At 42.1% G+C, this 23,651-nt stretch overlaps 2 protein-coding genes across 3 annotated transcripts; one reads left to right on the top strand and one right to left on the bottom strand.

The window, feature by feature from the left end:
* Positions 1-1,777: 1,777 nt before the first annotated feature.
* ART4 (ADP-ribosyltransferase 4 (inactive) (Dombrock blood group)) lies at positions 1,778-16,820 on the top strand. 2 transcript variants are annotated; one of them, XM_068971321.1, is made up of 4 exons: positions 1,778-2,050; positions 5,980-5,991; positions 6,262-6,970; positions 16,292-16,820. In XM_068971321.1, exons 1-4 carry the CDS (start codon positions 1,880-1,882, stop codon positions 16,381-16,383), a joined length of 984 nt encoding a protein of 327 aa, XP_068827422.1. In that variant the 5' UTR covers positions 1,778-1,879; the 3' UTR covers positions 16,384-16,820. The 2 variants fall into 2 exon arrangements, with proteins under 2 accessions (XP_068827422.1, XP_068827421.1); XM_068971320.1 differs by lacking the exon at positions 5,980-5,991.
* A 3,560-nt stretch (positions 16,821-20,380) lies between these two features.
* Positions 20,381-21,097, bottom strand: C4H12orf60 (chromosome 4 C12orf60 homolog). The gene is given in 1 exon segment (XM_068971503.1): positions 20,381-21,097. A coding segment is annotated over 1 exon segment (717 nt).
* Between the last annotated feature and the right edge of the window lie 2,554 nt (positions 21,098-23,651).

The raw sequence follows: 23,651 nt of genomic DNA on the forward strand, positions 1-23,651 counted from the left end.
CTAACCACAGGGACTTCTCCAGCTCTGGCACAGGTGCCCTTGCTGTTCAGCTGTTTCCTCAAGTAACTTTAGGGAGCTAGGAGCCCATTAAGGGTTCATAAATATTCTACATACATGTACATCTGATTATAACAGACTGAACTATGGGAAAACATACAGGATCCTGTTATTATATAACTTGCAGTTGTCAATTAGCCTTGAGCATATGCCCATTTGCATCCCCTTTCTTGACTGGTGGTGGGTACAAGCCATATTTTGCACAGGGCACAACCAAAGGGAGAAGACAAGATGTATAAGAAGGGGGAAGCCAAGAGGGATTATTACCATGGTGCCTTTGGGGTTAACCTTTTCCTATGTCTTGGGAATGTCTGTTTAATAAAAGATTTGTCTGCTTGGGCTGTAACTGAGCTATAACTTGTCTGTTGTTTTAAACTGTTTAGTTTGCTGTTCCAAACTTTTGATGTGTTGAGACAAGAACTGAGAGAGAAATAAACCAACCTCACATCCTTTTCTAGATACTCTGAACTTTGGTGATGAGGCATAACTGCTGTGATATTATCAGAAGTTTCAACTTTAAAATATTTTTAAGTTTTTGAAAAAAATAAGAATTTTCAAGAACAACATTTCATTTCCCTTCACAGTTAAATATGAATCAGAAAGTGTGTGTTTGGGAAAGATTCATAAGAAAAACAGATATGCTACAAAGGACTGAGAACAGAGGAAGGGTGTTCAGACTAGAAAAGGAAGTGACTAAAAGAGATAGTTTCATAGGGCACTTGTGCTGAATGAACTTAGCACCCTGCAACCTCTTCTTGATCCACGTCATTGAACACTGTCAGCTCCTTTTCTAAGAGAAGTCATTTGGATTCACTACAGACTGAAATAGCATGGATTGAGGATCTGATGCCTTTAGAAGAGAAAAACATAGACAATCTATGACCCCAACAGGTATAATTTCTAGAGTGGCCGATTTCAAGCGTGTGGTGGAAAAGCAGCAGAGAGAAGCCTCTTTTTTTTTTTTTTTTGCACTTTTCAGATACTGTGTTTTTTTAAACTTTATATTTTGTATTGGAGTATAGCCACTTAATGCTGTGACAGTTTCAGGTGAACAGCAAAGGGACTCAATCATACACATACATGTATCCATTCTCCCCCAAATTCCCCTCCCATCCAGGCTGCCATTAACATTGAGCAGAGTTCCCTATGCTTTACAGTAGGTTCTTGTTGGTTATCTATTTTAAATGTAGCTGTGTGGACATGTCCATCCCAAACCCCCTAACTCCCCCCATCCCCCACTCCTGGCAACTGTGTTTGTTCTCTTAAGTCTGTGAGTCAAAGAGAGGCTTTGTCTTGACAGTATCCCTACTGTTCTGTTTTGTGGCAGCCCCTTCTGGGTGGGGTCTATCAGCAGTGCCAGATGAACCCAACACAGGCCCTCCTTGTAATGGCATGCTTCCAGGAACCTGCACCGGCCAGTCATATCACTCACAACGGGAGGCTGCAGCTCAAGATAATACTGTTTGACCCCAAACATCATATAGGTCATGCCTTGTCCTGCTTTGCTAAGGAAGTTAAAGGTTGAGCTGGTGAGCTTGACCCCTAATAAGCCTTTGGAATTTCCCCACATACAAACAAGACCAGGATTTTTTTTTTTTTAATTGGGAACTAACTTGAGTTCACTTTAGAATCCCTTATTTGGTGCACATGTCTGGCTGTTCAACAGCGGTTCCAGCTTTACGAGCAAGTTGAATTCTTCCCTCGGAAAAACTGCTAGTTGGTTCAACAGAAGTCTCGAGATACACGTGGGAGAGGAGAGTTCTTGCTGAGACTTACTCCAGGAGAAAAGCCTCAAAGGGGCATCTTGAAAGCTGATTTCAGGATGGAGCTGCGAGGGCAAAGAAGCGCTCTGCACACCAACAAATACTGTCCCTTGACCAATTGTTGCAGAAGGATTCTTCTAGCAAATACTGCAGCCTCTGTGGTAAGAATCTGGCTCCTGAGGGGGCAGCTTCTTCTCCTGCTGCTGTGCTCTGGTCTGCAGAGACCCACGGTGAGTTATGGTGGAGGAGGTGATCTCTTTATGATCAGGGCTCTGTTGGAGCATCCTTCTGGTGATAATCTTTAAATGACCTTTAGTTTCTTGGGATAGGGGCTTCCTAGTGACTCAGACCATAAAGAATCTGCCTGCAATGCAGGAGACCCAGGTTCGATCCCTGGGTCGGGAAGATCCCCTGGAGAAGGGAATGGCAACCCACTCCAGTATTCTTGCTGGAGAATCCCATGGACAGAGGAGCCTGGTGGGCTACAGTCCATAGGTTCACAAAGAGTTGGACATGTAAAGCAACTTAGCATACATACATGCAAGCTAGAGACATAGCATTACTTTTTGTTTTGGATTTTTTGGTGGTTTTTTTTTTTTTTTTTGGCTGTCCCAGGTAGCATGCGAGATCTTAGTTCCCTGACCCGGGTTTGAACCTGTGCAGTAGAAATGTGGCAGAGAAGGCAACGGCAACCCACTCCAGTACTCTTGCCTGGAAAATCCCATGGAAGAAAGAGCCTGGTAGGCGGCACTCCATGGGGTCGCTAAGAGTTCGGCACTACTGAGCAACTTCACTTTCACTTTTCACTTTCATACATTGGAGAAGGAAATGGCAACCCATTCCAGTATTCTTGCCTGGAGAATCCCAGGGATGGGAGAGCCTAGTGGGCTGCCATCTATGGGGTCTCACAGAATCGGACTCGACTGAAGCGACTTAGCAGCAGCAGCAGCAGCAGTAGAAGTGTGGAGTCTTAATCACTGAACCACCAGGGAAGTCTCAACATTAATTTTTACTCTCTATAAAATCTGCATAAAAGACTGCATCTGTAGGACAAATAATGCAAAATAAACCAAGTCTTTCTGGCTTTGGCTTCTCTGGTGGCTCAGACAGTAAAGAATCCTGCCAGCAATGCCAGAGACCTGGGTTCAATCCCTAGGTTGGGAAGATCCCCTGGAGAAGGGAATGGTTACATACTTCAGTATTCTTGCCTGGAGAATTCCATGGACAGAGGAGCCTGGTGAGCTAGTCCATGGGGTCGCAAAGCATCATGCACAACTGAACAACAAATACTTTCGCTATCTGACACTAGCCATCTCATATAGATCAACTCAAAAGAAGCATTATAAAGTTCTGTATGACCTCATGTTAAGAGAAAACAGAATACCCATTTGACATCTAGTAATAGATTAAAGTTTTGGAGTGTATGAGGCTTGACAAAAGGTATTTTTCTTTTGTTTTTGGCTTAGATATATTCTGTAGAACTATTTGTAAACCTGCTGTGAAGAGTCATTGGTTAAAATCATTTAAGCAGTCTTAAATTTTTGTTCCAGTTTACATAAACTAGTTGACTTCTTGCCATAAATAACATAGCAAAAATACCCAATGGTATGTTTTTTAGTTGCAGCTGCTGCACTGTTGACATTCACTGGATGGAATTTTATCTCTTAATATGTTCCTTAATAAGTACTATTTATTAAGAAAACATCATTGCTTTGCCAAGAAGGAAACATTTTGGAATTCAGATAACTGAAAAATATGGCTTTCAGTTATGGGTGGATGATACTTAATGAACTTGTCTTCAAATCTCTAACTTCTATTTATTTATTCATTTATTTTGAAGGTAAAAAAGTGTTAGTAGTCGCTCAGTCATGTCCGAGTCTCTGTGACCTCATGGACTATAGCCCACCAGGCTCCTTTGCCCATGAAATTTTCCAAGCAAGAATACTGGAGTGGGCTGCCATTTCCTTTTCCACAGGATCTTCCTGATCCAGGGATTGAACCTGGGTCTCCCAAATTGCAGGTAGACTCTTCACTATCTGAGCCACCAGGGAAGCCCAGGTATTTTGAAGTCACTAACTTTATTGTGGCAAACTTAATATGCACTAGATATCAATAAGTAATATTCCTTTGGCTCCCTATGAGAGAATGCCTTTTTCCCACTCCTGGTTTCTATTAACAAGAGGAAGGACTTTCCCAGGAATCTTACTGACTTCTGTCCAGCTCTTTCCTCACTCTGCTCCCCTGGAAGCAGGCAGATTTACTTGACTGGTAGTGTCAGGAAGAATAACTGGGTATACTGCATTTGACTCTGCTCCTCTTCCTCCTGGGAGTTAGCCCCATGGCAAAAGGCATGAGTTATGTGTTCCTCCATAACAAGAATCCCACCTGGACAGGCTGCAATCCAATATTGCCTGCAGCTAAGGGGGCAAGTCAACTCATTCTGGGGTTTACCCTTAACAAGCCCAGCAGCCATCAGACCTAAAGATGGATGTTCCAACAGGTTCTCATTCAATAGCAAAAACTGTATGTTAGCCTTCTTATTTCAAGTCCTGGGCAGAGGAGAGGTTTGTCATAGCCCCCGTAGAGAACTCAGCATCACTCATCACTGAAGTCATTTTTTGTCGTTTTGGTTTGGTTTGGTTTTGATTTTGTTTTGCCCTCAGTGAATGGCATGAGGGATCTTTGTTCCATGACCAGGGATCCAAACTGTGCTTCCTGCAGTGAAGATGCAGAGTGTTAACCATTGGACCACCAGGGAAGTCCCAAAGACTTCTATTATAGTCTTTAAGTGTTCTTTAAGTATAAAGAAATATTCCCTATAACATCAATGTGAGAATGTGAAGGGGTAGGAGAAGAAACAGAAAGTATAATTAAACTTTAAGATTATTATTGTTTCTTCAAAATACTCACTGTACAAAAAGACTTTGCAGTGATACAGAAGAGTTACTTTCTCTGTGGGGGATGAGGATATTGGTGGTTTTAGTAATATTTGTCAAACTAAATTCAATATCTAACATGGGTCACAAACACAGGAAGGTCTGGAGCAGGGTAATGATTATGAGTGAAACTAATTTCAGCAGATACTGATCTTGAGGAGATGACTTGGTCTTAAAGAGTATAGCAAATAAAGCCAATCAGCTACCACACTGCAAAATTTAAAAAAACAAACAAACAGAAACATCAATTAAATAGAGTCAGAAGACCAGAACGGGGAGCTCTTACTCCCGGGATGTGTGTGTGTTTGTGGCTGTGGTGTATTCATGCGCTTAGTCGTCCTGTCCAATTCTTTGCGACCCTTTGTACTGTAGCCCACCAGGCACATCCGTCTATGGGATTTCCCAGGCAAAAGTAGGTTGCCATTTCCTTTTCCAGGGTATCTTCCCAGGGATCAAACCAGCATCTCCGTTGTCTTCTGCATTGCAGATGGATTCTTTTGGGGAAGCCCTGCTCCCGGGATAGTAGAGCCCAACAGGAAGAAGAGAAGCACCTCTTCTTTCCTTGCAAAGTGAGTGTGAAAGTCATTCAGTCATGTCCGACTCTTTGCAACCCCACGGACTATATAGTCATGGAATTCTCCAGGCCAGGATACTGGAGTAGGTAGACTTTCCCTTCTTCAGGGGATCTTTCTAACCCAGGGATCGAACCCAGGTCTCCACATTGCAGGCGGATTCTTTACCAACTGAGCCAAAAGGGAAGCCCAAGAATACTGGAGTGGGTACCCTATCCTTTCTCCAGGGGATCTTCCCAACCCAGGAATCGAACCAGGGCCTCCTGCATTGCAGGCGGATTCTTTAGCAACTGAGCATCAGGGAAGCCCCTTTCCTGGCAAGGACTGGGCCAATGAAAAGCCATGAACTCTGTTTACTATATCCTCCCATCTTCCCTTTCTTCTCTAGGAAAGTGTTTACTCCCCTTGCCTTGTGAGGACCTGTACATGTTGCACCATGGTTACAAACCCTGAATTGCAGCTCTTTGCTGACCCTGAATAAACATATCTTTGCTAGAGAAATACCTGGCGATCTATTTATTTCAGGTCAACAACATTCGCCATCTGATTTGAAAAATTATAATCAAGATTCTTCTTTCCTTATTGTTGTTCAGTCACTCAATCTTGTCCAGTTTTAACTGTTGCTTCTTAACCTGCATACAGGTTTCTCAGGAGGCAGGTAAGGTGGTCTGGTATTCCCATCTCTTTAAGAATTTTCCAGTTTGTTGTGATCCACACAGTCAAAGGCTTATCATAGTCAGTGAAGCAGATGTTTTTCTGGAATTCTCTTGCTTTCCTATGATCCAGCAGATGTTGGCAATTTGATCTCTGATTCCTCTGCCTTTGCCAGATTCAGTTTGTACATCTTGAAGTTCTTGGTTCATGTATTGTTGAAACCTAGCCTGAAAGACTTTGAGAATTACCTTGCTAGCATGTGAAATTCTTTCCTTATAGATTGCAGTTAAAATCGACTTTGACTTGGCACCAAATTCCTTTGATGATCAGTACCGAGGCTGCAGCCAACAAGTCATGGAGATGCTGCTTCAAGGGGATTATTTCATGGAAGAACTAGAATCCAGTAAGCATTACCGCAAAGTCTGGCAGCAAACACACTTAAACTGGTTGAACCAAGAAAAATCTCTCCCCGGGAACATGACTATTACACATGCTGTGGCTATCTCGGTTTATTTATCGGACGACAGAGTTCACTTAGACTTCTCCAGAGCCATGGCCCGTGCTGCTGGGTCTCCGCAGCAGTATAAACATTCATTCCGTTTCAAATATCTGCACTACTTCCTGACCTCAGCAATCCAGCTGCTGAGGAAAGAGATTGTCTCAAGGAAAGACTCTCTGTGTTACGAGGTGCAGCATGAGTTGAAGGGCGTTCACTTGCAAGCCCCCGTGGGTGCCATCGTTCGCTTTGGCCAATTCCTCTCCACCTCCCCAGCAACAGAACAGGCACAGAGGTTTGGGAACCAAACTCTATTTACCATGTTGACCTGCCTGGGGGCACCAGTACAAGACTTCTCTCTCAAGAAGGAGGTCTTGGTCCCTCCCTATGAGCTGTTTAAAGTGGTCAATGCGAGCTACCATCCAAGAGGGAATTGGTTGCAATTGCTGTCAAATGGGAACCAAAGCACGTACAACTGTCAGCTGCTAAAAGGTATTGTTATTGATCCAAATTCAATTTACTGTAACCAGGATCAGGATTTCCCTAGCGCCTCAGTTGGTAAGGAGACCACCTGCAATGCGGGAGACCCAGATTGGGAAGATCCCCTGGAGAGGGGCATGGCAACCCACTCCAGTATTCTTGCTAGGAAAATCCCCATGGACAGAGGAGCCTGGCAGGCTACAATCCATCGGGTTACAAAGAGTTGAACATGACTGAGCAATTAACCTCATACATTACTAGGATCACAGGCCACTAATTTTTTTTAATCTTGTCCAAAAAGTAATTTTAAATTTTTTTCTTTTTTAAAAAAGTTTTATTGGAGTATAGTTGATTTATAATGTTGTGTTAGTTTCAGGTGTACAGTAAAGTGAATCGGTTATACATACACATATATCTACTCTTTTTCAGATTCTTTTCCCATAAAGGTTATTACGGAGTACTAAGTAGAGTTCCCTGTGCTGAACAATAGGTCCTTATTAGTTACCGTTTTATATATAGTAATGTGTATGTGGGGGCTTCCCTAGTAGCTCAGTTGGTAAAGAATCTGCCTGCAATATGAGAGACCTGGGTTTGATCCCTGGATTGGAAAGATCCCCTGGAGGAGGGCACGGCAACCCACTCCAGTATTCTTGCCTGGAGAATCCCTGTGGACAGAAGAGCCTGGCAGGCTACAGTCTGTAGGGTCAAAAAAAGTTGGACATGCCTGATTCGACTCACACACACACTGCATATAAGTCAACCCCAATCTTCCAATTTATCTCTTCCCCCATTTCCCCCCTGGTAACCATAAATTTGTTTTCTGCATCACTATTCTTTTATAAAATTTATTTTCCGAGTGGGCTTGTAGGGGAAAGGCCAAAAATATGTATATTGGCTTTTAGTAAGGACGAGATAAAAAGTCATTTCAAGCAGAAAAAGCATATACTGAATTTCAGAGATTTCAAACAATCTGGTATCTTCAGGTAAATTTCAAGATTTTGGACAACCAGAGTGTAAGATGTAGGAAGAAGCCAGGAGTAGAAAGGGAGTAGGAAATGGATTTGGGCTGGAGAGATCTGACAGGGCCAGTTTGTAAAAACTCTTGTATTTCATGCCAAGGATTTTCAAACTTCATGCCGTAAGCAGTGAGAAATCATTAGAGTCTGTAAGAAGTGGAGTATCAGTCAGATCAGTATTTTAGCAAGAGCCCTGATGCTGGGAAAGATTGAAGGCAGGAGGAGAAGAGGGAGACAGAGGATGAGATGGTTGGATGGCATCACCGACTCAATGGAGATGAACTTGGGCAAACTCCAGGAGATGGGGAGGGACAGGGAGGCCTAGTGTGCTGCAGTTCATGGGATTGCAAGGAGTCAGACACAACTTGGCAACTAAATAACAGAACAACTGGTGATACCATGAACAATGAACTGAAGTAAGAGAAATTAGTTATCACAATATAAACATGTGTTAAGCTCTTTTATAGAAACACATGTGACTGATTCCATTTTATCCCTGTATGTTGCCAGCCACGGTCATTTGACGGAACAAATGCAGTGAAAATTCTATAGCAAAGGCTGTGCCCTGTTTGATTCAGAGAGAGGAAGACCATCCTGATCCACGTGTGTGTTCGTTTACAAAGTCAGCTGTAACTCAGCTACAGTGTCTACCTTTGAAATATCCCCCACTCTTCCTCTTCTCCATCATCATGGCTACTGCGAATAATTCAGCCCATCAGCATTTCTCAACATGTTAAGGCTGGAGCATTCCAACAGTCTTCAAACTGGCATCCCCGCCAAAGCCAAGATCCTGCTCACTCTGGCCTATTTGTAAACACAGACGAAGGGAGAGGTGTTCTACCACGACTTTCATCCACACCCTTCTCTCCTTGCCGGCAGGGAAGATAGCAATAATGAATGGCATGTGTTTCTGCTCCACAGACCCAAGAGATTAATGTTTATAGAGAAGAATGAAAAACTAGGGCAGAATGTGAATAAAATAGTGAGCTTTTGATAATACATAAGAATATCCATAGCCAGGTTCCAGGATTCTCCGGAATTGCATCTGCCTGGAATACTGTGGCTTCGTTCTCATCATCTGAGATAGGTAGCTCTGCTACTGGGCTTCCCTGGTAGCTCCACTGGTAAAGAATCAGCCTGCAATGCAGGAGACCTGGGTTCGATCCCTGGGTTGGGGAGAACTCCTGGAGGAGGACATGGCAACTCACTCCAGTGTTCTTGCCTGGAGAATCCCATGGAGAGAGGAACCTGGTGGGCTACAGTCCATGGGGTCATAAAGAGTCGAATATGACTGAGGAACTACCGCAGTTTTGCTACTATTCACCTATCTCTATCAGTTAGTTATACATTAAAAAAAAAAAAAATTTGAAAGACTCCAGAATATTTTCAGCTATTCACTGCAGTGTTTTTGATTTTGTTCTTGTTTCTTGAGGTTTTTATTCCCTAGTGGAAAAGCTCTTTCTGAAGTCTTTCCTGTGCTGTGTGCTCAGTCACACAATCATGTCCGACTATTTATGGTCCCATGGACTATAGCCCGCCAGGCTTCTCCATCCACGAAATTCTTCAGGCAAGAATACTGGAGTGAGTTGCCTTTCCTTCTCCAGGGGACCTTCCCAACTTAGTGATCAAACCTGTGTCCCTTGTGTCTCCTGCATTGGCAGGTGGCTTCTTTACAACTAGCACCACCTGGGAAGCCCAAAATTTTTTGTTGTTCTTTGTTCAGTCCCTAAGCAGTGTCCGACTCTTTCCAAACCTAAGGACTGCAGCATGCTAGGCTTCCCTGTCCTTCACTACCTCCAGGAGTTTGCTCAAACTCATGTCCATTGAGCTGGTGATGTCATCCAACCATCTCATCCTCTGTCACCCCCTTCTCCTCCTGCCTTATATCTTTCCCAGCATCAGAGTCTTTTCCAATGAGTTGGAACTTCAGTGAATATTCAGGGTTGATTTCCTTTAGGATTGACTGATTTGATCTCTTTGCTGCCCAAGGGACTCTAAACGGTCTTCTCCAGCACCACAATGTGAAAGCATCAATTCTTGGGTGTTCAGCCTAGCCACTCGCTTTTCCAAGGGATCTTCCCAACTCGGTGATCAAACTCAGATCTTCTGCATTGCAGGCAGATTCTTTACCATCTGAGCCACCAGGGGAATACTCAAGTTTCTGAAATCATTTCTATTAACTGATAAGCAACACTCTGCTTATCCCAACATCCTGGAGCAGTATTAGACTGATGCAAACATGAACAGTGGGAGGAGGGAGATGGCATGTGTTTCTTATCTGGGAGTCCTTCACTGGGAAAAGGGAGGAAGGTCAGTGGACTCTCAAGCCCTGTTTTTCTAGATGGCTGGTGTTGTCCACATCACTACTGGCCAATCACCTGGATAATCACTAACCTCAGCCTGGGGAATTCACAGTATCTAATTCCTCATGAAACTGGACTCCTTTCTATTCTTTCAATTTTTTCACCAGCAGAAGCCATAAACTAGTCTATATATTATTTGTATTTATTTATTCTTTTGGCTGTGCCCTGTGGCATGTGGGATCCTAGTTCTCCACCGAGGGATCAAACCCAGATCCCCTGCACTGGAAGCTCCGAGTCTTAACCACTGGACCACCAGGGAAGTCCCATTATTTTATATCCTAAAAAGTCCCATTTGAGCTGGTGAGTTACGTTTCTTTTCCAGTTCCCTCTTAATCTGCCAGATGCAATATGCAAAAAAACAAGATGAAGGCTTTTAAAATGGGTCAGCCTGGGACACTGCGTTTCTCCCAATGACAAGACAGTAGATTAAAGAGCAGAGCTTCCTCAGTCCTTCAATGTATTTCAAAACTGCTTCCATTAACTTGTAACTGAAGTTCTCAGGTTCAAAGAGTTCCCAAGAATCTGTCGCCTTCAGAGAGTCATGAGGTCAAATTGGTAGCATACTACACTGAAGGAAGTAAAGTTGCAGAAGAAAACTTGTTAAAAGACGGTATAAATGAACAGCTTTTCCTTCTAATTCTTCTCCCACCCCTCGTGTGACCTATACTTGTTACCATAGAAACAGATGTTTTCATGCACATTGGAAGACTCAAAATACATTATGTTAGGTGTTTGTCCTTAAATGTTGCTTCTTTCAGCAAAATAATCGGTGCCAAAAATCTGTAGACACACAAATACATGCTCTGTTCTGTATTATTGGATTCACAAAGAAGTGTGGTTTATTTGTTAAAATCTTTCACATAATTAAAATTCTTAAGTATGCTTCTAGAAAAAATATAGTCAATTGTTTGCAGTCAGCGTGGGTTTACATGTTACTCTTGCCAGTTACTAGCAGTGAGAATACAGGCAAATGGCTTATTCTCTCTGTGCCTCATTTCCTTCATATGTAAGATGGGAATAATTTAAAAAAAAAAACAAAACCTACCTTATAAGATTCTGGTGAATAGAAAATGAATGAGTCCATGCAAAAGCTCTTAGAACCATAAGTTACTATTACCATTACCATGGCTTCCCTGTTAGCTCAGTTGGTAAAGAATTCGCCTGCAATGCAGGAGAAACTGGTTTGATTCCTGGGTTAGGAAGATCTGCTGGAGAGGGATAAGCTTCCCACTCCAGTATTCTCGGGCTTCCCTTGTGACTTAGCAGGTAAAGAATCCGCTGCAATGTGGCAGACCTGAGTTTGATCCCTGGGTTGGGGAGATCCCCTGGAGAAGGAAATGGCTACCCACTCCAGTATTCTGGCCTAGAGTCATACAACTAAGTGACTTTCATCTTTATTTTATTAACTTCAGTTCAGTTCAGTTCAGTCGCTCAGTCGTGTCCGACTCTTTGTGACCCCATGAATTGCAGCACACCAGGCCTCCCTGTCCATCACCATCTCCCGGAGTTCACTCAGACTCACGTCCATTGAGTCCATGATGCCATCCAGCCATCTCATCCTCAGTCGTCCCCTTCTCGTCCTGCCCCCAATCCCTTCCAGCATCAGAGTCTTTTCCAATGAGTCAACTCTTCGCATGAGGTGGTCAAAGTACTGGAGCTTCAGCTTTAGCATCATTCCTTCCAAAGAAATCCCAGGGTTGATCTCTTGCAGAATGGACTATGGAACGAGGTTCGTGACATTGTACAGGAGACAGGGATCAAGACCATCCCCATGGAAAAGAAATGCAAAAAAGCAAAATGGCTGTCTGGGGAGGCCTTACAAATATCTGTGAAAAGAAGAGAGGTGAAAAGCAAAGGAGAAAAGGAAAGATATAAACATCTGAATGCAGAGTTCCAAAGAATAGCAAGAAGAGATAAGAAAGCCTTCTTCAGCAATCAATGCAAAGAAATAGAGGAAAACAACAGAATGGGAAAGACTAGAAATCTCTTCAAGAAAATTAGAGATACCAAGGGAACATTTCATGCAAAGATGGGCTCGATAAAGGACAGAAATGGTATGGACCTAACACAAGCAGAAGATATTAAGAAGAGGTGGCAAGAATACACGGAAGAACTGTACAAAAAAGATCTTCACGACCCAGATAATCATGATGATGTGAACACTCATCTAGAGCCAGACATCCTGGAATGTGAAGTCAAGTGGGCCTTAGAAAGCATCACTACGAACAAAGCTAGTGGAGGTGATGGAATTCCAGTTGAGCTGTTTCAAATCCTGAAAGATGATGCTGTGAAAGTGCTGCACTCAATATGCCAGCAAATTTGGAAAACTCAGTAGTGGCCACAGGACTGGAAAAGGTCCATTTCCATTCCAATTCCAAAGAAAGGCAATGCCAAAGAATGCTCAAACTACTGCACAATTGCACTCATCTCACATGCTAGTAAAGTAATGCTCAAAATTCTCCAAGCCAGACTTCAGCAATACGTGAACCGTGAACTCCCTGATGTTCAAGCTGGTTTTAGAAAAGGCAGAGGAACCAGAGATCACATTGCCAACATCCGCTGGATCATGGAAAAAGCAAGAGAGTTCCAGAAAAACATCTATTTCTGCTTTATTGACTATGCCAAAGCCTTTATTAACTTACTACTTCCTATTTTCTTTTACTCTGGGCTTCAATTATCCCAAAGTAGTTTACCCAATTTGTGACATCATGCTTTTCTTGAAGTACAGTGCCCATCTGAAATGAATGGATGGAAGAATAAGTAATGGAATGAATCTGGGAGATGGACCACAAAGCATGATGGGAAGAACAGATGATGGAGCCAGTGAGAGCTGGGCATTTGTTAATGGCTCTATGCCTGGGTGCTACGTCAGTCATGTCTGACTCTTTGCAACCCTATAGACTGCAGCCCACCAGGCTCCTCTGTCCTTGGAATTCTCCAGGCAAGAATACTGGAGAGAGTTGCCATGCCTTCCTCCAGGGGATCTTCCTGACCCAGGGATGTAAAAAACTCATTTTACAGATGAGAAAACTGAGTCCAAGTGAAAGTAACAAAAAATGATCAAAGTCAAGCATCTAAGGGTAAAGCTTCAATACCAAAGCTTTGTTGTTGTTTTTCAGTTGCCCAGTCATGTCTGACCCTTTGCAACCCTATGAACAGCAACATACCAGGCCTCTCTGTCCCTCACTATCTACCAGAGTTTGCCCAAGTTCATGTTCATTGCATTGATGATGCCATCCAGCCATCTCATCCTCTGATGCTTTCTTCTCCTTCTGCCCTTGATCTTTTCCAGCATCAGGGACTTTTCCAATGAGTCGTCAGTCATCTGCTCTCATCAGATGACCAAAATACTGGAGCTTCAGCTTTAGCATTGGTCCTTCCAGTGAATATTCAGGGTTCATCTCCCTGAAGATTAACTGGTTTGATCTCCTTGCTCTCCAAGGGACTTTCAGGAGTCTTCTCCAGCACCACAGTTGGAAAGCATAAATTCCTTAGCATTCTGCCTTCTTTATGGTCCAGCTCTCACAACAGAACATGGCCACTGGGAAGATCATAGATAGCCTTGACTATACAGACCTTTGTCAGCAGAGTAATGTCTCTGCTTTTCAACACACTGTCTAGGTTTTTCAAGAAAGAATCATCTCCTGATTTCATGGCTGCAGTCACCATCCACAGTGATTCTGGAACTCAAGAAGAAGAAATCTGTCACTACTTCCACTTTGTCCTCTTCTATTTGCCATACGTTAATGGGGCCAGATGCCATGATCTTAGGTTTTTTTAATATTTAGTCTTAAGCCGGCTCTTTCACTCTCCCCCTTCACCCTCATCAAGAGGCTCTTTGATTACCAAAGCTAATCACCCCCAAATCATGATCTTTCACTGTTACATTGTTTTCTTGTCAATCAATATTTTCTGACAACTCTTCAGTAGAATCTTACTCCATGAAAAAATGAGAAAGTTGAGAAAAGGTGGGGTTAGAGGTCCCTGTGATCTCTAGTCTCAATGAAGAGAAAACAAAACAGAAAACACATAAGAATCATTCTAATGACCTGCTAAAGTGATATTAATGGCTCCTAGTCCCTTTGAGAATTCAGATAGTCCAATTTTAACATAAACTTTGACAAAAGCTTAGAAATATGCTTGCATTCTTAATTTGTTTGTCCCTAGAAACTCTAGGGATCTTATATGTTACATGAAAGTGGTGGGAAAATATTTCTCCATTATCTGGTCATCCTATCAAACGATATAGTCAAATACTGAGGCAATCACAGAGCTGAATGGCTTTCTATCTCAATGTCTTTACACTGCTGGTGCTGCTGCTAAGTCACTTCAGTCGTGTCCGACTCCGTGCGACCCCACAGATAGCAGTCCACCAGGCTCCGCTGTCCCTGGGATTCTCCAGGCAAGAACAGTGGAGTGGGTTGCCATTTCCTTCTCCAATGCATGAAAGTGAAAAGTGAAAGTGAAGTCGCTCAGTCATGTCTGACCCTCAGTGACCCCATGGACTGCAGCCTACCAGGCTCCTCCATCCATGGGATTTTCCAGGCAAGAGTACTGGAGTGGGGTGCCATTGCCTTCTCCCCTTCTACACTAATAATCAGTAAAGACTGGTTGAACAGGAGATTTCATTCTTTCTTTAGAGCATATTTTAAAGGTTTCCATTCTCCATCTCATCCAATATTCTCATCCCATTGTATTCTTCCCAATTAGTATAATAAATATTGCTTTCATCAGCCACAGCTTACTGTCTGCTAACCTTTCCCGTGAAGTGTGTGTCCATGTAGGCAGATACACACATACACACACACACACACCCTTCAAGCAGGATTGTATGAATACTTTTTGCTCACCTTGTAATCAAAAAAAAATGACTGGACATTCAATATATGTAGAGACCATACAGTGGTTAAAAATACAGAGTTGAGAGTCTGCCTTGTGGTGCAAAGGATACCAGCTTGACCCCTGGTCCAGGAAGAGCCCACAGGCAGCCAAGCGACTACGCCTGGGCACAACTACTGAAGCACCTGTGCTCTAGAGGCGGTGCTCCACAAGAGAAGACACTGCCATGAGAAGTTTGCCACCACAGTGAAGAATAGGCCCTGCTTGCTGCAATCAGAGAAAGCCTGCATGCAGCAACGAAGACCCAGCACAGCCATAAATAACTACATAAATAAAAGTTTTAAATATATATAGCTCAAACCTGACTGCCTGAATGTGATGGCTGCCTCCACTGCATACTAGATGCATGACATTTGACAAGTTTCTTCACCTCTCTGTCACAGCTTTATCAAATAAAAAATGAAGATAATGAGGATAAATACCTCATAGTTTTGTTGTGTGGATTAAATGAGTTAATTTACAGCAAGTGCTTAAAAAGATTCCAGAACAGAATAAGTCTTTAAACAATGTTAGCTTTCATAATGGTGATGAAGATGAGGATAATAGCAATGGTAATAATTCTGTTGATGATGATAATAATGACATAAAATTGGGAGATCTCTACCATCAACTTTTATCATCAACCCTGAGGTACACCTTCTATCCTCTTGGGACCTAATTTATGGTCTACAAAATAAGTGACCTGTATTGTCATTTAAAAAATCTAAGAGAGAATACATTTCTTAAAAGTAACTAGCTTCAGTCCTTCCCTGGTGGTCCAGTGGTTACAACACTGCTTTTCCAATGGAGCGGGTGCAAGCTTGATTCTTCATCAGGGAGCTAAGATCCTACATGCCACAAGATGTGGCCAGAAAAAAAAATAAAAGTCAACTTATTAAAAAAGACTACACACCGTTAAAAAACAGTAGTTTCATTTTTTTTGTGACAAATTTTCTAAGTTTAAGACACAAACCAAAGGAGAAATGAAGTAGATTTTTTAGGAAAAACAAAACAAAACAAAACAAAAACTCTGTTCCCTAAAACATGGCTAATTCTTTTTCTGTTTGTTTTCACAGCTTCCAGCAGAAAGTGCATCCCTACTCCTCTAGTTATTGCTTCTCTCTCCTTTTTGACCAGTGTCATCATCTTTTCCAAAAGTGGAGCATAAAGGAAGCTTGTGGTTTTGCCTCTCCTGTACTCTTTCGCTTTATTCCCGTCAAGGCACCCTGTATACCCATAGAGAATCAATCTGCCAAGCTATCAGCTGATATAGAACTGCCTCAGTCCACTGCCTATGAGTAGGCCTGTAAGTATATTTCTTCTCCATGGATACAAGAGTCATGTTGGATAGAAAATGACTCATTCGGAGCCTGTGAGATACAATTAGTGTACTTTATTGGAATTAGGGCTGGGAATAGGCTAGTGGCCTTTTTTATTTCAGCAGAGATTAGTGAAAGCAGAACATGAACCTAGAGCCCCTAGCAGCTCGCTTGCCACCGAAAAGAGAGAGTTTACTTCCCTAGCTAACACAATGAAAGAGGAGCAGCAGAATGAAAAAGAAAGTGAATCCTGACGACAGCCTATGTGCACCTAGATCCAACTGTCTGAATCTGGATACCCTGAGCTTTTTCATCACATAAATCAATAAATTATATTTCTGCCTTAATAATTTGAATTAAAATTTCTATCTCAGTTGAAGGAATTTTATAATGAATACAAAGACTTTCCCTTATTTTTTATTTAGCAATCCTAAATATTAGGAACACATCAGAAATACTTGAGCTCATCTGTCCACGGAATTCTCCAGGTAAGAATACTAGAGTGGGTTGCCGTTCTCTTCTCCAGGGCAACTTGCCAACCCAGGGATCGAACCTGGGTCTCCTGCATTGCAGGCATAGTCTTTACTGTTTGAGCCACCAGGAAAGCCCAAATATTAGGAACACATTAGAGATACCTGAGTTCAGTTTCCAGTTCAGTCGCTCAGTCATGTCCGACTCTTTGCAACCCCAAGAATTGCAGCACGCCAGGCCTCCCTGTACATCAACTCCCGGAGTTCACTCAAACTCACGTCCATCGAGTCGGTGATGCTGTCCAGCCATCTCATCCTCTGTCATCCCCTTCTCCTCCTGTCTCCAATCCCTCCCAGCATCAGAGTCTTTTCCAATGAGTCAACTCTTCACATGAGGTGGCCAAAGTATTGGAGTTTCAGCTTCAACATCAGTCCTTCCAAAGAACACCCAGGACAGATCTCCTTTAGAATGGACTGGTTGGATCTCCATGCAGTCCAAGGGACTCTCAAAAGTCTTCTCCAACACCACAGTTCAAAAGCATCAATTCTTTGGCACTCAGCTTTCTTCACAGTCCAACTCTCACATCCATACATGACCACTGGAAAAACCATAGCCTTGACTAGACAGAACTCTGTTGGCAAAGTAATGTCTCTGTTCTTTAATATGCTATCCAGGTTTGTCATAACTTTCCTTCCAAGGAGTAAGCATCTTTAGCAAAGGACAAATTCTTCATCAAAGAATTTGATGAGCCGAAGGACATACTAAATGTGTAAATTTTCTTTAAAGATTTTTTTCCCCTGCTCTCAATTTTATTATTTTTTAGAGAATTTTATCAGCATTCAAGTCCGAGCTAGTGTAGTCTTGTTATCAACCAGGGTTCTTTGCCGTCCCCAATCAACAGAAATTGTCTAGAGACCAGACAAGTAATTCAGGCAAGGCTTTATTGTGCTTCCCTGGTGGCTCAGACGGTAAAGCGTCTGCCTTCAATGCAGAAGACCCGAGATCGATCCCTGGGTCATGAAGATCCCCTGAAGAAGGAAATGGCAATCCACTCCAGGACTCTTGCCTAGAAAATTCTAAGGACGGAGGAGCCTGGTAGGCCACAGTCCATGGGGTCACAGAGTCGGATACAACTGAGCAACTTCACTATCACTTTATTGGGACCCCGGCTGCAGCAGGAGGAAAGTGAAAGAAAGTGAAGTTGCTCAGTTGTGTCTGACTCTTTGCGACCCTGTGGATTGTAGCCCACCAGGCTCCTCAGTCCATTGGATTCTCCAGGCAATACTGGAGTGGGTTGCCATTTCTTTCTCCCAGGGATCTTCCCCACCGAGGGATCAAACCTGGGTCTTCTGCATTGCAGGCAGATGCTTTAACCTCTGAACCACCCGGGAAGCAGCAGGAGGAACCTGAGAGCAAACAACAGGCTCCCTTGCTTGCTTGCTCCCTGAGAGAGGGGAAGGACAAGGAACAGTCTTGTGTGGGGTGAGGGTAGGAATGTGTCTACCGGTCAGGCCAGAGGGGTGGCTTAGGTGTTTTGCCCACTCTTTAGGTGGTGGTGTGTGCAGGGGGCTTGTGCAGTACCCTGTTTTTGCTCAGGGCTCTTCAGATGTGGCAGTTGGGTTTTGGGTTTCTTTGTATCTTTTGGGTCCAGAATTTATTTCACCTACCCATGCACAGTTATTTGTAGTCCCATACAGTTTCCCATACAGGTGTGTCTAGGTCCAAGTACTGCAGGACTCTAGCAAAGGATCCCAGGTCCCAGCCTGTCTGTCTCAGATGGGACAAAACACAGAAATGCAAGAAATAAAAGGGAAAGTTAATGAAAGATGTCAGTGGAATCTTACTGCCTGTAATGGGGCGTTGCACACACATTTCTTCTAAACTATCACAAAAGTTAGAATTTAAACTCATATGTTAATTTCCAGAGGACTTTATGGCAAATTGGATTTTAAGCCTTCACTGCAAATTTAAGCACATTTGCTAAAAAAGCAAGTATATGTGTGTGAAGATAAAGAAGTAAAACATCTAATTACCCAGCAAATATCAAAGATATATTGAATCCCCATTATGTGCAAACAATTAGGTTTTTTAAAAGTGCAAATCCAACTTCCCAGCTAAGAATGTTCTCCGACTCTTCTTTCAGGGAGTAGACAAGATAAGTGGGTTGATGGGGAATCACTAGGTCTCTAAAGACCCTACTAATTGAGCTAAATGGGGGTGAAGATGAAAGCTAGTTCCAAACCCATGAATTCTGAAAGTCCAGGCTGCTTAGTTCCTCTGAGATATAGATGAAAAGCAAGCATTTGTTTTTTTGAAAGAGAAAATGGGATTTAAGATTTTTAAACAAGAAAATATTTAAATGAGGAAAGATCTGGTATTCTCAGAAAGGAAAATTCCAAAAGAGAACTAGAGTTAACTGCTTTTAAAATGAATAGTAAATTTCATACTTCTTGAAAAGAAAAATTAGCGCCCTTAATTGCCTTTCTTGTGCTTCACAAAGTTCCTATTAGATATAAAGGGAAATATGGCAATCTTGAGAGCATACACTCATTTGCAATTCATGAGAACCCAAGACTTTATGGCAGGCAAATGGATCTGTCTTTTATCCCCCAATTCAATCAAGCACATCTCAGAAATCTTACTTCTGTTTCGGTCAAGTGTTAGGTCTGTGTGTGTGTATGAGAGTCTGTGTGTCTGTGTGTGTCTATATGTCTGTGTAAAATGTTAGAGTACTTTCATTTTTCAACCTCTAATATCTCCTCATCATAAGACCTCAGTAGGAAACAAAGACTGACTCATCTGCTTTGGTCTTACTCACATAGGCAAGAAAATTCTATTACTCCTCATTCATTATTCTTTTTTACTTCTGGATAAATCATATCAAAGCTATTTAGTGATGGCTTATGATAGGCAAGCCACTGAAGTGTACAGAAATTGGTATATGGGTGACAAAAATAGATAAATTATTTCCTAGGACACATTATTTAGTGATAATGTATATATTTACCTAGACTTTGCACTATAGAAACTAGAAATAGGATTACTAACAGCAGAAATTAATTGAAGGTTATTTCAATTATGCTTTAAGATGAAATACAATGTTTAAAAATATCCTCAAATATAATATCATATTTTGCTTTTTTTGAACAATATATTCTTTTCAGGAACCACCATTTTAAGCAGGATTTCTTTGGCTATTTATTTTTATTTGAATAAAGCAAAAGTTGAGGTACATGGTTTGCCAGGTGACTACTCTTTGAATTCATGTCCCAATAGATCACATGTCGGGCATTGAGGGTCTTAGGGAGTACTATGAAAACTTGCATGATTTGAATTGGTTTTCTGACCAGCATGAATACTTCTGTTGCACTCCTACTAGTTCCTGGGTTTCTTAAACACAGAAAACTTGGTTTCCATAGTTTTTATGGATTTTTGGAGGACCTCTAAGATTGGTCCCATAGTTTTGACAATCTGTTCCATTTGATCTGCAGCTGACTTAATGGTATACTTAGCATTCTCAATGTTGAGTGCATCCTGCAACTTTTTCAAGGCATCTATTATAGTGGCTTTGGATGGACCTGGACTTTTCTCAGATGTAGTGGCATCTGATTGTTCTTTCCTGTAGCAGTCACTTCACTGGAGATTCATGATGGGATATTTCATCAAGAGTAAAAGAGAAGATTCCAAACTCTCAAGAATGTTACCGCTATTCAGCACAGAGGCAATGATAGGTAACTGGACATTTTTGAACATTTCTTTGGTTGACTGTTGTACCTCCCTTATATTGTTACTCTTCTCAACCACAGAGGACATAGCTGTTGCAATCTTGGAACTTAAAGGTTCACTTTGCATTGGGTCCTGCTTGGCTGCCACCACAGACTGCATCTCCTTAAAAATTTTGAGCATTTGTTCAAAGACAGCCTTCACATTACCATCTTCTTTCACAGTCATCAAGAGGATCTGAGTGCTCATACTGCTGTTGAACAATTTGGTGAGTGCATTTGTGAAGGAAGCAAGATCTTGCATGTAAAAGAAGAATGTTTTAGCAGCTTGAATGAGCCTCTCTTTATCCTTTTCTGATTCTGAAGACATTTCTCCAGCAGAAAAGTTTCAGCACTGTAAAACAAGTAGGAATCCAAATGAAAATGCATGTGTCAACCATAAACTCATGTGTCAACCATAAAGAGACTGAAAGTATAATCTAAAACATGAGGATAACTCCTGTCAAAGGTTGGAAAGCTATATAAGCATAAATGATCTTGTACTTTAATAAAAATAGTAACAAAAATAATTAAAGCAGAGTAGAATACAGATTTTTGTAAACTTTAAATCACATATTAAATATCACATGCTAGATCCCGTATTGGATATGCTGAGCTATGGATACTCAGGCATTACCCTCAGTAACCATCCAGTCTAGTGGAAAAGATTGGATAAAGCATTAAAGATTACGCAGAGGGACTCTGGTTCCAGTTAAAACAGAGCAAGTACTCTCCATACACCAGAGAAGGGCATGGCAACCCACTCTAATATTCTTGCCTGGAGAATCCCATGGACAGAGGAGCCTGGTGGGCTACAGTCCATGGGGTCACAAAGAGTCAGATATGACTGAACAACTAATACTCACTCACACTCCATCCAGTCTTTCCTACTAATTACAGCTAAAAATCCTGAACAGAATATTTCAAGTAACTATTAAACAACTCTGAAAGGTAGACAGCAGCAGACAGAGGAGGTAGAGATGGCAGTATTCCAAAGAGGATCAAGGCTATCTAATCCAAACTCCCAAAATGTCTATCGTGTCTAAAAATGTCCTTTCATCACAAACTGTCCTCTTCTGCAATAGAGGGGAATATTAATATCTATAACCAATGTTACAGTCCTCTTTTGATATTTTCTCTAGAATTATGCTCTATCAACCACCCCCTCTTCCTTTTGTGCTATGAACTGAACTGTGCTATGAATGCATCCTTCTGAAATCTAGTAGGTTGACACTCTAATTTCCAGTAAGATTGTATTTGGAGACAGGGCCTGTTAGGAGGTAATTAAGGTTAAATGAAGTCATAAGGCCCTGATATGACAGGATTAGTATCCTTGTAAGAGAGACAACAGAGAGCACCCTCCCTTGCTCTTTCCACCTTGTGAGACTGCAGCCAGAAGGTGACTGACTGAAAATCAGGAAGACAGCCCTCACCAAAAACTGAATGGGCCCATACTTTGATCTGAGATTTCTCAGCCTCCAGAGCTATAAGAAAATAATTCCTGTTGATTAAGCTGCAAGGCTATGGTATTTTGTTATGGCAGCCCAAGTTGACTAATACATCTTGTATCCTCCATCTCTCCCTCTTCATTTGTCCTTCTCCTTTGACTATGAATATACTCATTTTCCTATTCAGTTGGTTAAGATTCTGGGCTTTCATTACCACTGTGGCCTGGGGTCAATCCATGGTCACAGAACTGAGATCCCACAAGCCACACAATGCAGCCCAAAACTGCCCTACTCAGTTTATATTTTATTTTCTATTTTGATCATGCTGCATGGCATGCAGGATCTTAGTTCCCAACCAGAGATTAAACCTGTACCCCCTGCAGGGGATCATGGAGACCTAATCACTGGACAACCAGGGAATCTCCTCCCACTCAGTTTAAAAACGAAAAATGTTTGACCCCAAAATAATGGGGTCACAAAGAGTTGGACATGACTGCGCGACTGAATTGAACTGAACTTCCCTTTAAGTAATGATCCCATCTCACTCCTTCCTTTAATTCTCAAATTTACCAAGAGAGAAATTCTTCACATTATTGTAATTTATTTCTAGCCTTCCCTGGTGGCTCAGTGGTTAAAAAAAAAAAAAAAATCCACCTGCCAATGCAGGAAATGTTGGTTCCATCCCTTGTCTGGGAAGATTCTCTATTGAAGGAAAAAGCAACAAACTCCAGCATTTCCCAGTACTCTTGCCAGGGAATTCCATGGACAGAGTTACCTGGCAGGTTATACTCCCTGGGGTCACAAAGAGTCAGACATGACTTAGTGACTGAACAACAACAATAATTTATTTCTATCCCTCATTATTTTCTTACAGGGCACCAATAACTTCTAACCATAAAATTTCTTGGCCTATTTATAGCTCAGATGGTAAAGAATCTGCCTGCAAGAGACCTGGGTTCAATCCCTGGGTCAGGAAGATACCCTGGAGAAAGAACTGGCAACCGACTCCAGTATTCTTGCTGGAGAATTCCATGGCCAGAGGAGGCTGGCAGACTATAGTCCATGGGGTTGCAAAGAGTTGACATGACTAAGTGACTAACACACACAAACATCTTGAATTCTCTGCCTTATTTAAAATTGCTGAATACCTCTTCCTACTTCAAGTTTTTCTCCTCCAGAGGCCTCCACGATGCTGTACAAATCTGGTCCTTCTACGTCCTCTCCAAGAATTTGCTTGTTTTACAGGCTTTTCTTCCTTATACTAGCAAGTTCTTTCCAGTCTCCTAAGCTCAGCAAGGATGTGTCTTTGGCCTCCCTCATATTCTCTACTTTTTCCCTTCAAGACCTCACCTGGGGATTTCCCTCATGGTCCAGTGGTAAAGAATCTGCCTGCCAATGTAGGGGACACAAGTTCAATCCCCAATCTGGGGATGCCAT

The sequence above is a fragment of the Capricornis sumatraensis genome, chromosome 4, assembly GCF_032405125.1.
Source record: "Capricornis sumatraensis isolate serow.1 chromosome 4, serow.2, whole genome shotgun sequence".
In the NCBI taxonomy this organism is placed as follows: domain Eukaryota; kingdom Metazoa; phylum Chordata; class Mammalia; order Artiodactyla; family Bovidae; genus Capricornis; species Capricornis sumatraensis.